This window comes from Tauraco erythrolophus, chromosome 24, assembly GCF_009769465.1.
Source record: "Tauraco erythrolophus isolate bTauEry1 chromosome 24, bTauEry1.pri, whole genome shotgun sequence".
Classification (NCBI taxonomy): domain Eukaryota; kingdom Metazoa; phylum Chordata; class Aves; order Musophagiformes; family Musophagidae; genus Tauraco; species Tauraco erythrolophus.
In genome coordinates, this window is record NC_141488.1 from 5,205,530 (window position 1) to 5,217,570 (window position 12,041).

At 58.5% G+C, this 12,041-nt stretch overlaps 1 protein-coding gene across 1 annotated transcript in view; it reads left to right on the forward strand.

Moving 5' to 3' along the window:
- The first annotated feature begins 4,258 nt into the window (after positions 1–4,258).
- RUNX3 (RUNX family transcription factor 3) overlaps positions 4,259–12,041 on the forward strand; it is a 36,740-nt gene continuing 28,957 nt past the window's right edge. The window contains exons 1-3 of the mRNA XM_086626040.1: positions 4,259–4,519; positions 5,585–5,741; positions 10,359–10,463. Of these exons, the coding sequence (XP_086482166.1) occupies positions 4,259–4,519; positions 5,585–5,741; positions 10,359–10,463 (523 nt within the window). The remainder of the gene's footprint in view (positions 4,520–5,584; positions 5,742–10,358; positions 10,464–12,041) is intronic.

Here is a 12,041-nt window from a genome sequence, read left to right on the forward strand (position 1 = left end):
AAGGACTGATAATTAAATGCACTGGTATAAAATGGGGATAACTGGGAGGACAGGCAAGTCCCAAAGCTGTAGGGAGAGTCAGCAACCGCTTCTCCGGCTGTTGCCATTTCTTGTCCTTCAGATGAAGGTGAATGAAATCTGGTCGCAGGTAACCAGGTGGGAATCTCATCGATTTCCTCAGGGGACATCATTTCATGCCAGGATCCAAAACTCTTGCTAGAGTCTTTCTCCTCCTCTTGCTGCTCCAAACAAGGATCCCGGATGCCAGATGCCAGGGCCACGTCTGAAGGCATCAAGGTGGATTTGGGCAGTGGTGGCTCCCATAGGGTTAATGGATATCCCGGCTCAGGATTTGATGTCAAGCTGCAGCCCTGGCCCTGGAAGTGGGTGCTGGGAAGGGTTTTTCCCCCCACTTCGAGTATCGCCCAAGCCCGGGGCGCAGCAGCCGCCGCGCAGAGCCGGGTGCAGCCCTGCGGGAGTCGTCAACAGGCCGGTCTCGCAGCTGGTCGCTCGCCCAAGCGCAGGCTTCCCCCTGATTTATGTCTGGGGCAGCCACTGCCTTCTCTCCCCCCCCTCCAGTTTCCCCTTATTTCTTCCCCTGAGCCCCGCAGCTTCCTCCTGCAGGAACCTCCGCCTGCGGCACCCGTAATCGCCCCGTGGGAGCCCCTTTTAGCGGTGACACTCAGGGGTTAAAAATTGTCACCGTCGCGCACCCCCGTTGGACCCAGCATCTGCTGTGTGATTTATGAATGAATAGCACGCTCCCTCCCTGCACGCTGCTCTCAGATCCCCTTCCCTTAACTACAAAACAGATCCAGACACCCGCACGGCCCTACTGAGCGCCGTGCTCCTGAGAGGTCTGAGGCAGAGCTTGCGATGAATTTTTAATAGAAAACTTCCTATAAGCCTCTGCGCTCGCGTCCTCGCCGCCGAAACGAGTGGCTCTGCTGCTAAATAGCAGCTCAAATGAATTAAAAACTACAGAGGAACGAGTAATCCCAGCGAGCAATGATTTAAAGAGCTGCTGACCTCCCCGCGACGTGAACAGTAGCTTTTGAGTATTTGAGAAGAGGCCCCTGCAAATCCTGGGTTTTATACTCTATTAACCTCCTCTGGAGAGCAGGGGGGGGTGGTGGAGGAATAATCCCCACGTGTCGATGCCTCCTGGTTTGTGGAGGATGAGAACAGGGTGAGGTTTTCCCCCTGATTGAGACTCTGAATCCCGCTGTGCTGAAAAGGGTAATTCAAATAAAACATCATTCCCGTGAGGGTGCAGGGGTTGCCGGTGCCGCGGGTCCCCGTAGCTCTGGGTTGGCTTCGCTGGGTTGCTTTGCTGGGCTCTGCACATCCAGGGGTCACCAGCCAATTTGGGGTTGGGGTTGGAGCGTGGTTTGCCGCTGCCCGTGTTTTGGGTCTCGTTTTGTATTGTGGCATGTTGGCATCTGGCCGTGTTCCTGTGCAGCGGAGAGGTGCAGGACCGTGGGATGGGAAATGGGGGAGAGTCTGCATCCCCTCACCCTGGAGTCAAGAACAAGTCAGGGTGGGAGGGCAGAGGGTGCCAGAGAGAGCGACTTTTGGGGAAGGAGCAGGACATGGGGCCCTGCTCACCTGGGAACACCCAGCCTCGGTGACCGACTCAGGATGGTTTTGGGAAGCAGGTGTATGTCACCTTGAGGACACCGGGATGATATGACCAAGTGCCCTTTCCAACACGTTGCTCCCAGTACAAAAAGGGATTAGAGAAATGTGTGGACACGGGGCTGTGAGCGGACACTGAGCAGATAAAGCAAACAAACCAGGAAAGGCCGGGAATACAACGCTGGGAAACCTGGAAGCGAGCGTCATGCTGCAGGGAGGCAGCTCCATCCTGCTGGGACCGAGGCCGAGACCACCCGATGGGGGGTCCGGGACGGGGCGGGCAGCCACGGCGGGGCTCTACCTGCCGTGTCCCCGCACGGCTCCGGGGCTGCAGCTCCCGGGGGCGGGGAGTGACCGGGTGACCCCCCCAGGACTGCGCAGGGAGGCGGCTGGGGCAGAGGCGGTTCGGCAGCCGGAAGCGGCAGGAGCGGCACCGCCGTGCAGAGGGTCGGGGCCGGGGCCGGGGCGGCGATGGGGGGTGTCATGGGTCGGGCCGCCCCGTCGCGCCCGCCCCGTCGCGGAGCCGCCGCGGCGGAGCCTCGGCGCTCACTAGCGGCCGCACCGCCGCACTGCAGCGCATGCGCGATGTGCTCCCCCCCCCCCCGCACGTCCCCCTTCGTGCCCCCCCTCGGGGAGGTACCGGGAGGGGCGAGGGGGGTACCGGGATGGGGACGTGCCGAGCCTCCGGCAAACCCCGGCGTGGGGCAGCAGCAGCCCGGCCCGACAGGTCCTCCCCGCCCGCAGCTCTGCCCCCTGCTCCGGGTTTTGTGGGGGTCCCCCCCGCTGCTGAACGGGGGGCGAAAAATAGAACTAAACCCGGCGGCCGCTTTCACCTAAAAAGGGCAGGATTTCAGCGCCGGTAACCGCGGGAGACGGCCCGACATGCGGGGCTGGCGGCCGCCCCCCCGGCCCCCGCTGCCCCCCGGGGCCGGTTGGACTCGGAGCTGCCTCGGGCACCGGCTCGACGGACCCGGCTTTCCCGGTGCGGCTCCCCGGGGGGCCGGCGCAGCCACCCGGGCTGCCCCGGTTGTTAACGGGGCGCGGCAGCGAGGGAACCTCCACTCCTTCTAGTTAGAAACAATAATTATATTCTTTTTTCTTTTGGCCAAACATGTTTTTTTTCTGGGTCTTGCGACCAGCGGGATGCGGAGCCCGACCCGGGCTCGCCCCTCCGGGCACTGCGGCTTGCGGAGGAAAATGTTTCCTTAGAGTGCGGAGGGGGGTCAGGAAAAAGAGAAATTTTTTTGGTATTGGGGTTTTTTTATTTGTTTGTTTTAAGGAAAATCGCGTTTCACACCGCGCAGCGCGGAGCCGGGAACGCTGCGGCCCGGCCGGCTCCGCTCCGACGGGCCGTCCCGGTCCCTAAACACCATGGGCCGCATTCAGGCGGAGCTCAGCCCCGCCGGGAAACGGCCGGGCAGCGCGGGCAAAGAAACCTCCGCCTCGCCCCCGGTTCTGCCCCCCGCCCGCCCCGCGGTTCGGTGTTTCCGCGGTCGGGGCGCCGCGGGCAGCCGCGGAGCGGAGCGAACCGCCGCCTTCGTTGTGTTCCCGCAGAACCGGTGGCTTCGCCACGAATTTTCTCGCAAACGATTCCGGCCGGAGCCGCCGGGCCTGCCCGCAGCCGCAGCCCCGGGGGAGCGGCCGGGGGCTCCGGGCGCTGCGGGCGCCCCGGGACCGCCGGAGATCGAGGCGGTTTTCATGTTTTGGGGGGAGGGCAGAAGGCGGAGGTCGCGGAGCAGCGGTTTTCAGCGCAGGCCGTGGGGCGAGCCGCCCCCGTCGGGAACGCGCGTGTCGGCGGTTCCCCCCGGCTGCCCCGCGGCCGCCGCTCGCCACGGCGGCGGGCGCGGGCGGCGGCAGCGGGAGCGCTTGGCGGCGGAGAGGAGGCGGGGGACGCGCTGTGTTCTCAGCCGCTCTGCACGGCGGCGGCTCCGGCCCCAAACCAGCCCCATCGCGCCCCAAAACCCTCCGGCGGCGGCAGCGGCGAGAAGCCACCGGGGCCCCGACGTGAGCCCGCCCCGGCGGGCCAACAGCGCGGGGGAGGGGCTCCCCTAGGTCACGCCCCGTTTCTGTCTTGTCCACGCCCCCTTTCTCTTGTGGCCACGCCCCTCCGCCCCGCAGGCGCCGGGTGGTGGGCGGGGGGAAGGACCCCCTGCGGCAGCCCCATTGGCGCGGCGCCCTGTCCGTCAGGGTGCGGCCCGCCCCCCCGAGGCCGGCAGTAAATACGGTACCGGGCGGCGCGGCTGACACTTGGGAGCTGATTTCGGGGCCGCCCGGCGGAGCGGACCCGCCTGCAGCTGAGAGCGCCCGGCCGCGACGTGGCTCTACCGGGGCTCCGCGCCGCCTTTCCCCGGGCGGGGCGGACGGGACCGCGGCGAAACCACCGGGGACGACAAGTCTCGGAGTCGGGCGGGAGCGGACAGCCCGCTCCGCTTTCCCCGAGCCGCCCCGCCGAGGACGGCGATCTGCCGGGACGGAGCGAGGCAGCGCGGGGCCCGGCCGCCGCTGCCCCCGCCGCGCCCCGCCGCCGAGTCCCGCCGCAGCCGAGCGGTGGGCGCCGGGCCCCGCCGGGTCCCTCCTCGTACCCCCCGGCCGCGGCGGCTCCCTGACGCCCGCCGTTGTGATGCGTATTCCCGTAGACCCGAGCACCAGCAGGCGCTTCACACCCCCCTCCACGGCCTTCCCCTGCGGTAAGATGGGCGAGAACAGCGGGGCGCTGGGGGCCCCCGCACCGGGCGCCCGGGCTCGACCCGAGGTCCGCTCCGTCGTGGATGTACTGGCCGACCACGCCGGCGAGCTGGTGCGCACCGACAGCCCCAACTTCTTGTGCTCGGTGCTGCCGTCCCACTGGAGGTGCAACAAGACGCTGCCCGTCGCCTTCAAGGTAAGCCGTGAGCTCCGGGCAGGGCTGCGGCCGCGCAGGTGGCCCAGGCGGCTCGGAGGGACCGATCCGGCCCCGGGCTTGCCCTCCGCCCCGACCCACTCGCCTCTTTCCCTCCGCCCCTTTCGCTTTAACTCGCTCCTGACATCACCTTCAAGGGAGCCCGGTTTATTATTTTTAATCAAGTCTCCGCATTGCCCCGCGGTCACAGCATCTTAGATATTCCGTACAGTTAGGAGCTCTCAGGCGACTTTGAAGTTTAATGAGAGTGGAGGTTAATTACCTTCCTGGGAGAGGGAGAGAGAGGCAGGGAAGGGAGATCTAATCTGTAAAAAGAAAGCGAAGAGCTGGAGCACCGGCACCGGGCTGTGCTGCCCGGGCGCCCCGCGCCCGCCCGCCTCCGCTCCCGCGGGACGGCGCGACCCGACGGGGCACCCCCGGGCCGGGCATCCCCGCTGTGCCCGCGGGGCTGGGGTTTGGGGAACGGGGCTGAGGCGGGGAAAGCCAAAAAATCAGCGGGAGGAGAAGTGACCGGAGGGGCCGGGCAGGACGGCAGCGGAGTTCCGCGGAGCCCGGCGGAGGCGGCGGGGAGCATATTGCAAACGGGGTTCCCTCGGCCGTGCGCTGGCACCGGGAGCTCGGGGCTTTGTTCCCCGGGCAGGGGGGGCCCTTCTCCGGCAGCCGGACGCACGCTCCCCGCGCTTCCCCCGGGCCGGGCGCCGGGGCCCCGGTCGCGGCCGCCCCGCGCTCGGCAGCGCGCTTTTTTTCTTTTTTTTCCCCGAATCAAACAAAATAAAAGCGCGATTCCCCACGGGGGGGGGGGGGCCGAGGGCGGGCTGCCCCCCCCCCCCCCCCCTTCCCGCCCGGTGGAAGCTCCTCGCTCCTTTCTTTTAACCCCCTTTTTAGCTCATTTTCCCCTTCCCCCTCCGATTTTCCCCTTCCTCGGGGGCTCAGATTGCTTTTGGTTTTGCTTTAGTTTCGGGAGGTTTTGAGGAGAGGGGGAACCGTAGGGCAGGTTAGCTCCGAGCGCGGTTAATTTTAGCCTAAAATGCTCTGGTCCTGCCCTAGGTCGTAGCCCTCGGAGATGTGCCCGACGGGACGGTGGTCACGGTGATGGCAGGGAACGACGAAAACTACTCGGCCGAGCTCCGCAACGCCTCCGCCGTGATGAAAAACCAAGTCGCGAGATTTAACGACCTCAGATTTGTTGGGAGAAGCGGCAGGGGTAGGTACCGGCGCCGAAACGGTTGGCCTTTTTATTTGACATTTTAGAGGGGAGAGGGAAAAAAAAAAAAAAAGGTTTAATTTTGGTTTATTTTGTTTTATTTTATTTTAACGGCGTTTTTGTCGTGGGCCGGTGGTTTCGTTGCTGCGGGCTGGGCTTGTTGCTCAGGCAGGAACCCCCCCCCCCCACACACACACACCAGCTCTGAAGCGGTTCCCGAGCGGGCGATGGGAGGGATGCGGGAGGGATGCGGGAGCATCCCCCGCCCACCCCCCGCAGCGGAGCGGCCCCACCGGCGGCTCTGCCCGGCTCGTCCCGATGGTTTCTCCTCCGCCGAGGTGTCGGGAAAAGACGATGCAGGGGAAAAGGAAAAAAAAAAAAAAGAAAGAAACAAACAAAAATACCCTAATCCTGGTTGTAAAAGCCCCTGCCCCGAATCCTCCCGCTGCCTCTCCGCGAGGTGAGCGGCTCATCGTCGCCCTAATAGCGGTTGTAGGAACAAGGCGGATGCGCGGAGCGTCGGGGCGGCCCCTCCGCGGGTGCGAACGTGCTCAGGGGCACCGAGCCACCCGGCAGCTCGTTTTTTTTTGATGGTGAAAATCAAGGGTTTAAAGTAAAAATAATAACCGGGTGCTCGGCGCGACGGGAGCGCGGCGGGCAGGGTGCGGGAAAGCTCGTTCCGCTCGGGGGGTGCGGGCGCAGGGCAGAGCGGTGGGTGATTTTTGGGGACGGTTCGCTCATTTTTCCACGCTTGTTGCATGGAAAACCGGGAGAGAAATTTTTTACTTTCTGGCCGTAGAGGTTGGCTCTGTTCGTTTAGCCTTAAACCCATCACGCTGCTGGATTTTTCAAAACAAACCATCACGGAAATCGGGCTGTGGCGTCCGAGGAGAGGGAAATAATTCCCCGGGAAATACGGAACGGCAATTCCATGCCGGGGGCAGAGCCCTCCCCTCCCGCCTGATCCCTCGCAGCAGGATTATACCTGAATTTCGGGAGTATAAATAGAATTTCAGCATTTCATCACCGATAAACGCTGCAGATCGAAGCACTTGATTGTTCATTTAAACAAAAAAAAGAATATTCTGATTTACTGGCCATATGGCAGCCTTTTCTCAAAGGCTTCCAATGTATACGCACAATGTCAGATATATTTTGACTTCTCTGCATTAATTAAAAGCAGTGATGTTAGGAATTATTTGCATGTAATAACTGTTTACTTGTTCCTCTTTATGAAACTTGAATAGTTTACATTCTTTCATACATTTCCTTTTTCCTGTTGGCTCCTTCTCCATGTTGCAGTTTCTTTAAAACTCTCCACTTAACTGGTTGCAGGTTGATGGATGGAAAATGTTTTTCTTTTATGAATTAAGCTTTCATTTCTGTAATCAATTATTCTCTTAGGCTCTTTTCTTTCTGGTTGGTTTTTTGTTGTTGTTGTTGTTTTTTTCATCCTCCTTACACAAATTTCCAAACTGAATGCAACCCAATCTCAGCTTGACTCTTGAATTCATTATTAACTTTCCTCCTCTGCCGTCTCAAGCTCTGAATTAACAGTGGTTTATAGTCTCAGAAAGTGCTCGGGTGAATAGTCTCCTTCCTCGGGCAGAGACCTGGCAAATACTCATTACAGCAGTGGAAACACCTCTGCTGCCTCTTCGGGGAGAGGAGCATGACTCAAGTGCTGATTTTATTATTTTTTAAAAAATATATTCTTGTGGAATGAGGCTTTGTAATATTTGCAGAGAAATAACCCCATCGGGGCTCCCCAGGGCTGGTGTGAAGGCGGCACAGCGGGGTTTTCTCGCAGCATGAAGCGTGTATTTAGTTCCCTGTGTACGGCCGAGCTTTCCTGGCAAGGGGCTCTGTCAGATCTGTTTAGGGTGAAAAATCGTTTCTATTGAGTTTTTATTCTGGGTCTCACACTTGCTTTCTCTCGTCTGACTTCATCTCTGAAAGCCCGGTGTTGCTTTTGTTTATTCCGCCAAAAATCTGGATTCACTGTGAAATGGTTTGTTGGAGCAGAGCTGGGAGGGGCGGAATTGAGTGTGTAGAAATGTTTGTGTAAATCCGGAGTGTGGACGTGTGGATCTGTAAACACACACAGTCCGTGAGCAGCCCCTACGTGTGCTGGAGCCACAGGATTTGCTGTAAGCCAGAAGCAGCGAGGCTCTCGTTTTGAAAACATGACTTGAAATGGTTCAGAATCGGGCATTTTTAGTATTTAGTATTAATCTGGCATCAGATCTGTGAGCTGGGAAGAGCAGAACTTTCCCCCACCCCCCCCCCCAAATTACCATCTCCATGTGCAAGACAAAGGGGAGGGGAGGAGGACCAGTTTCTCTCTGCTTTGCTCTAAAAAAAAAAAAAAAACAAACCAAAACCCACCTTTTCTGCTCAGATTGCACAGTATAAAATGAAAGCCGAGGGCAAAGCGATGCTGGCTGCACCCCACCGCCCGCTCTCCCGGTCGGAATATTCCCCTGGAGCATCTCACAAAGCCCTGGGTGCTCCCACACCCACCCAGGAGCTGGGATCCTGCCCCACGCAGCCGGCAAACCGCGGCTGCCGCAGAGGTGCTGGGGAGCAGTGGGAATGAGTAACCTCAGCCCGGCTTCCCGAGAAGGCGGGAAATGAGTAAAAATGATGCTGAGTAATAATTGTAGTTTTTCGAGTCATGGGAGGATTTTTGAGACCTGCTAAAAGATGCAAAAAATGGCCCCGGCTGGCTCCGTACCGTGGCCGTTCTCCCTGGAGATGCTGCTTGGAGGTGTTTGTATCTGTGGCGAGCAGAGGGGGGAACTGAAATGCAGGGAAGTTATTTCATAAGGAGAAGAAAAAAATTAAAAATAATAATAATAATAAATTAAATCAGGACGTAGGGGAGCTGCTGGGCTCGGCTCCTTGGGCGTGCGGGAAGGTTACGTGTGCCGTGAGCCAGATTTGCCCTCGCGCTGCCTGATCCTTCGCGTGCAAACCGAGGGGCTCCTTCCCCTTGGCTCTCCTCCCTCGGAATTTCCGAAATAATTGCTCCTAATAATCCTCATCGCCGCACTCTGCTCCTGCAAACCTTTTGCCACCAACTACTCCGTGTCGGTTGTGTTGTTTTTTGGTTTTTTTTTTTTTTGCGTGGCCGTGCAAGCGCCCGGGAGCCTTCATGGTCCACAGGCTGCTCCAACCCGGCTCTTCTGTGCAGGTTGTCAGCACGAGTGTTTCATTGGGGATTAAAATTGTATTTGGGAGGGTAAAAAAAAAAAAAAAAAATTAAAATTCCCTTTTTGGGCAGAAAATGAGCTGAAGGTTTGTGCAGTGGTCAGTCTTGTTTTGAAAGCTGAGGTTGGGCATGGATTCATGCTTGCTCTCTGCTTTAAAACCAGCATTTCTCCCCTTTCCGATGTTCCTGCAGACAAACTTTCCCACCTGGGGTAATTTCAGGATGTTGTCCAGAAGAAATAATTTCATTTTTCTGTTTATTCTCTTTTTCTTTCTTTTTTTTTTTAATCCTTCTAGCTATAGAAATACTCTTCTGGTTTGCTATGGATATTTTTAGTTCCCTGTCGAGAGATGATGGTTGGGATCTGAAGACCTTTAATCCCTTTGAGGAAAAAAAAAAAGGGGAAAAAGAGCAGAGGGGACTCCTGAATATGAGGAGGTTGTGGGAGAGCGGAGGCTCTTTCTGCAGAGACCAGCGCGATGTGCCGGTCTCCGCAGGAAGGGCCTCCATTCTCCCGCATCGGTTGGATATTGAGTGGGTGATGGCAGCTGAGATCAGGCAGAGGCAAGGTAGAAAATCTGGGATGAGGATCCCAAAGCTGCGGGAGGTGAATGGGTTTGGGGTCTGGATGGGTGCTGGGAGGAGAGTGAGCGGGGTGGCATGTGGGTGCAGGGGTGCTAACACCCACCGTGATGCCAAAAAGTGTTTTTCTGGCTACGGATGGAAACCTGGTCTGCTGGGTCACTGTGGTGTTCTTGCAAAATTGGGATCCCAAGAGTTTTTCACTGCTTTACTTGCTATTTATTTTAGTTTATTTTAAAAAGGGACAAGCTCACTGCTTCAAAAGCATCCATGATAGTATCCAAACCCTTTCCCCGCAGCGGGTTCCCTCTCTCTGGATGGGGCTGGGAGAGGGGAGCAAAGCCACCCAGCACCCATCACCTGCCCACTGATGCCACCTCACCAGGTTGCTCCCACAGAAGCATCCCATAGGTGCCAGGACCCAAATCCATCCCTTGTGGAGGGAGGATTCCTGCATCCGGCACCGTGTTTCAGGGAAGGAAGGCACCAGGAAGCTGCTGCGGGTGGATGGGTTGATACGGGGACAGGGCAGGGGAGGAGCGGGGGGACAAGTGACTTTTCCATCCAGGAAGGTCCTGGCTCCCGCTCTGAGCCGGGTCCAAGCCTCTCTCTGCTGCAGCCAGCTGAACCCCAGCAGGAGCCGGCCGAGCTTTGTGTCTCGGCAATAACGTCTCGTAAAATTAAATGATGTGTGCGCTGGAGTTTGGTGGATGCGGATATTTGTGTCTGAGCTCGCTCCAGCACGAGCCTTTTGCTCCCAGGAGAGCTGAACCCATGCGAATATCCTCATTTCTTTCATTTATTCCCCCTTCCCTCCTTAGGAAAAAGCTTCACCCTGACGATCACCGTCTTCACCAACCCCACCCAAGTCGCCACCTATCACCGGGCCATTAAAGTGACTGTAGACGGACCCCGGGAGCCACGAAGTAAGTGATGGGGTTTATTTGGCAGCCGCTGAGCAGCACGGGGGGTGGAGGGGAGGGTTGCAGGGGGCTGAGCTGTCCCGGACTGAAGGATGCAGGATGCCCCCGCATCCGTTTTCGGAGGTGAGGAGACAAACGTGGAGGTGCACAGGGGGTCATAAAGCCAGAGGTGCTGTGCCCGGCCTCGGAGGTTGAATTGCTGATAATTAAACTGAAAATATTTGCAGGTTTCCTCCGCCCCGTGTTTGTATTTGCCCGTCTGTCCGCACGGGCTGGGCAGAGCTCGGAGAGCACCTTCCCCTTCGTGCTGGTTTCGCTTTCGGGTCGTCGAAGGCTCCGGCTGGCAGTGCCCACGGCCGGGGGCTGCGTTGCTCGAGAAAAACTAAAGAGGCGATTCGACCGTGGAAATATCTTCCCATTCTGATCCTGTGGGCTCTCGACAGTGCCTCTTGGTTGAGCATGGCTCTTTGCAAAGGCGGCTGTAAACCCGCCTGGCCAGGTCGGTTTTTGGCGTCGGGCCGGTTCGAGCTCACCGCGGCGTCTGCCGTGATCCGAGGAGCGCGGGGGAAATGCTCTAGTGCCATCGGCCGGAGGAGTTTCCTCTTTCCATGAGTTTTATTTGCTCTGCGGGACCCCCTGTGCAGTGGGACCTCATCCCTGGGGCCCCCAGCTCCAGCTTCTTGCTCCGGCTTCGCCTTCCTGCTCGCTCAGCACCACCCCGGGGACTATAAAGCGGAGTTTGTTCCCTTCGCGTGTAAAGCTGTCGGTGCCCAAATTGAAGGGAAACGGTTTGATCCTTCTAAATATGCTTCAGAAAATATTTTCTGTTGATGCTGTCGTTGGGCCTTCGGTGCCCCTTGATGTCAGGCCAGGTGGAGGCTGTTACCTCGGCGAGGGGGGTTTTATTTGCATCAGGGCTTGTTGGATTTTCTTCCCCTCCTTGATTTTTTTTATTTCGGAGCGCGAGAGGCTTTACGGGAGCCTGTCGAGCTGCCAGACTGGATTTGCAAAGCTGGCAGCCAGGCGACGCGAGGCTGTGGGTTTTCTTTTAAGCCAGATACAGGCAGGTCCCTGTCGCGGGGCTGCGGTGAGCAGACGTGGGTCGTGGTGGGTGCCGCAGCCGCCGGGAGCGGGCTCAGCCCCGGGCTGGGAGGGGAAAGCAGGCAGGATTTGGGCAGGGGATTTCACAACTCTTCCAGGTCAGGAATAGAAACCAGGTCTCCTGACTCCTGGCTCAGCCCCTTATCTGCCGCATCAGATCGCCTTTCTAATAATAATAATAATCAGGAATACATAAATAATAATACGGGGCGAGATAGTTGCTACTCTTAGCGTTTGGTTTGCTCTGATTTCACCGATAGCCCGCGCTCGCCAAAACCCCCGCTGAATCATACCCGCTCCTCCTGAATTTCAACATCTCGGCCGATCGCTCCCCATCTTTAATTTAAATTTTCTGATACGGAGGCGAAGGCTCCGTAGCCGGGCAGGGAGCTGGGGGGGGCCGAGCCGTGGGCATGCCCGCCCTGCGCTCCTCGGCTTGGCATAATTAGGCAAAACCCACGGACGGAGCGGCTCACCTTG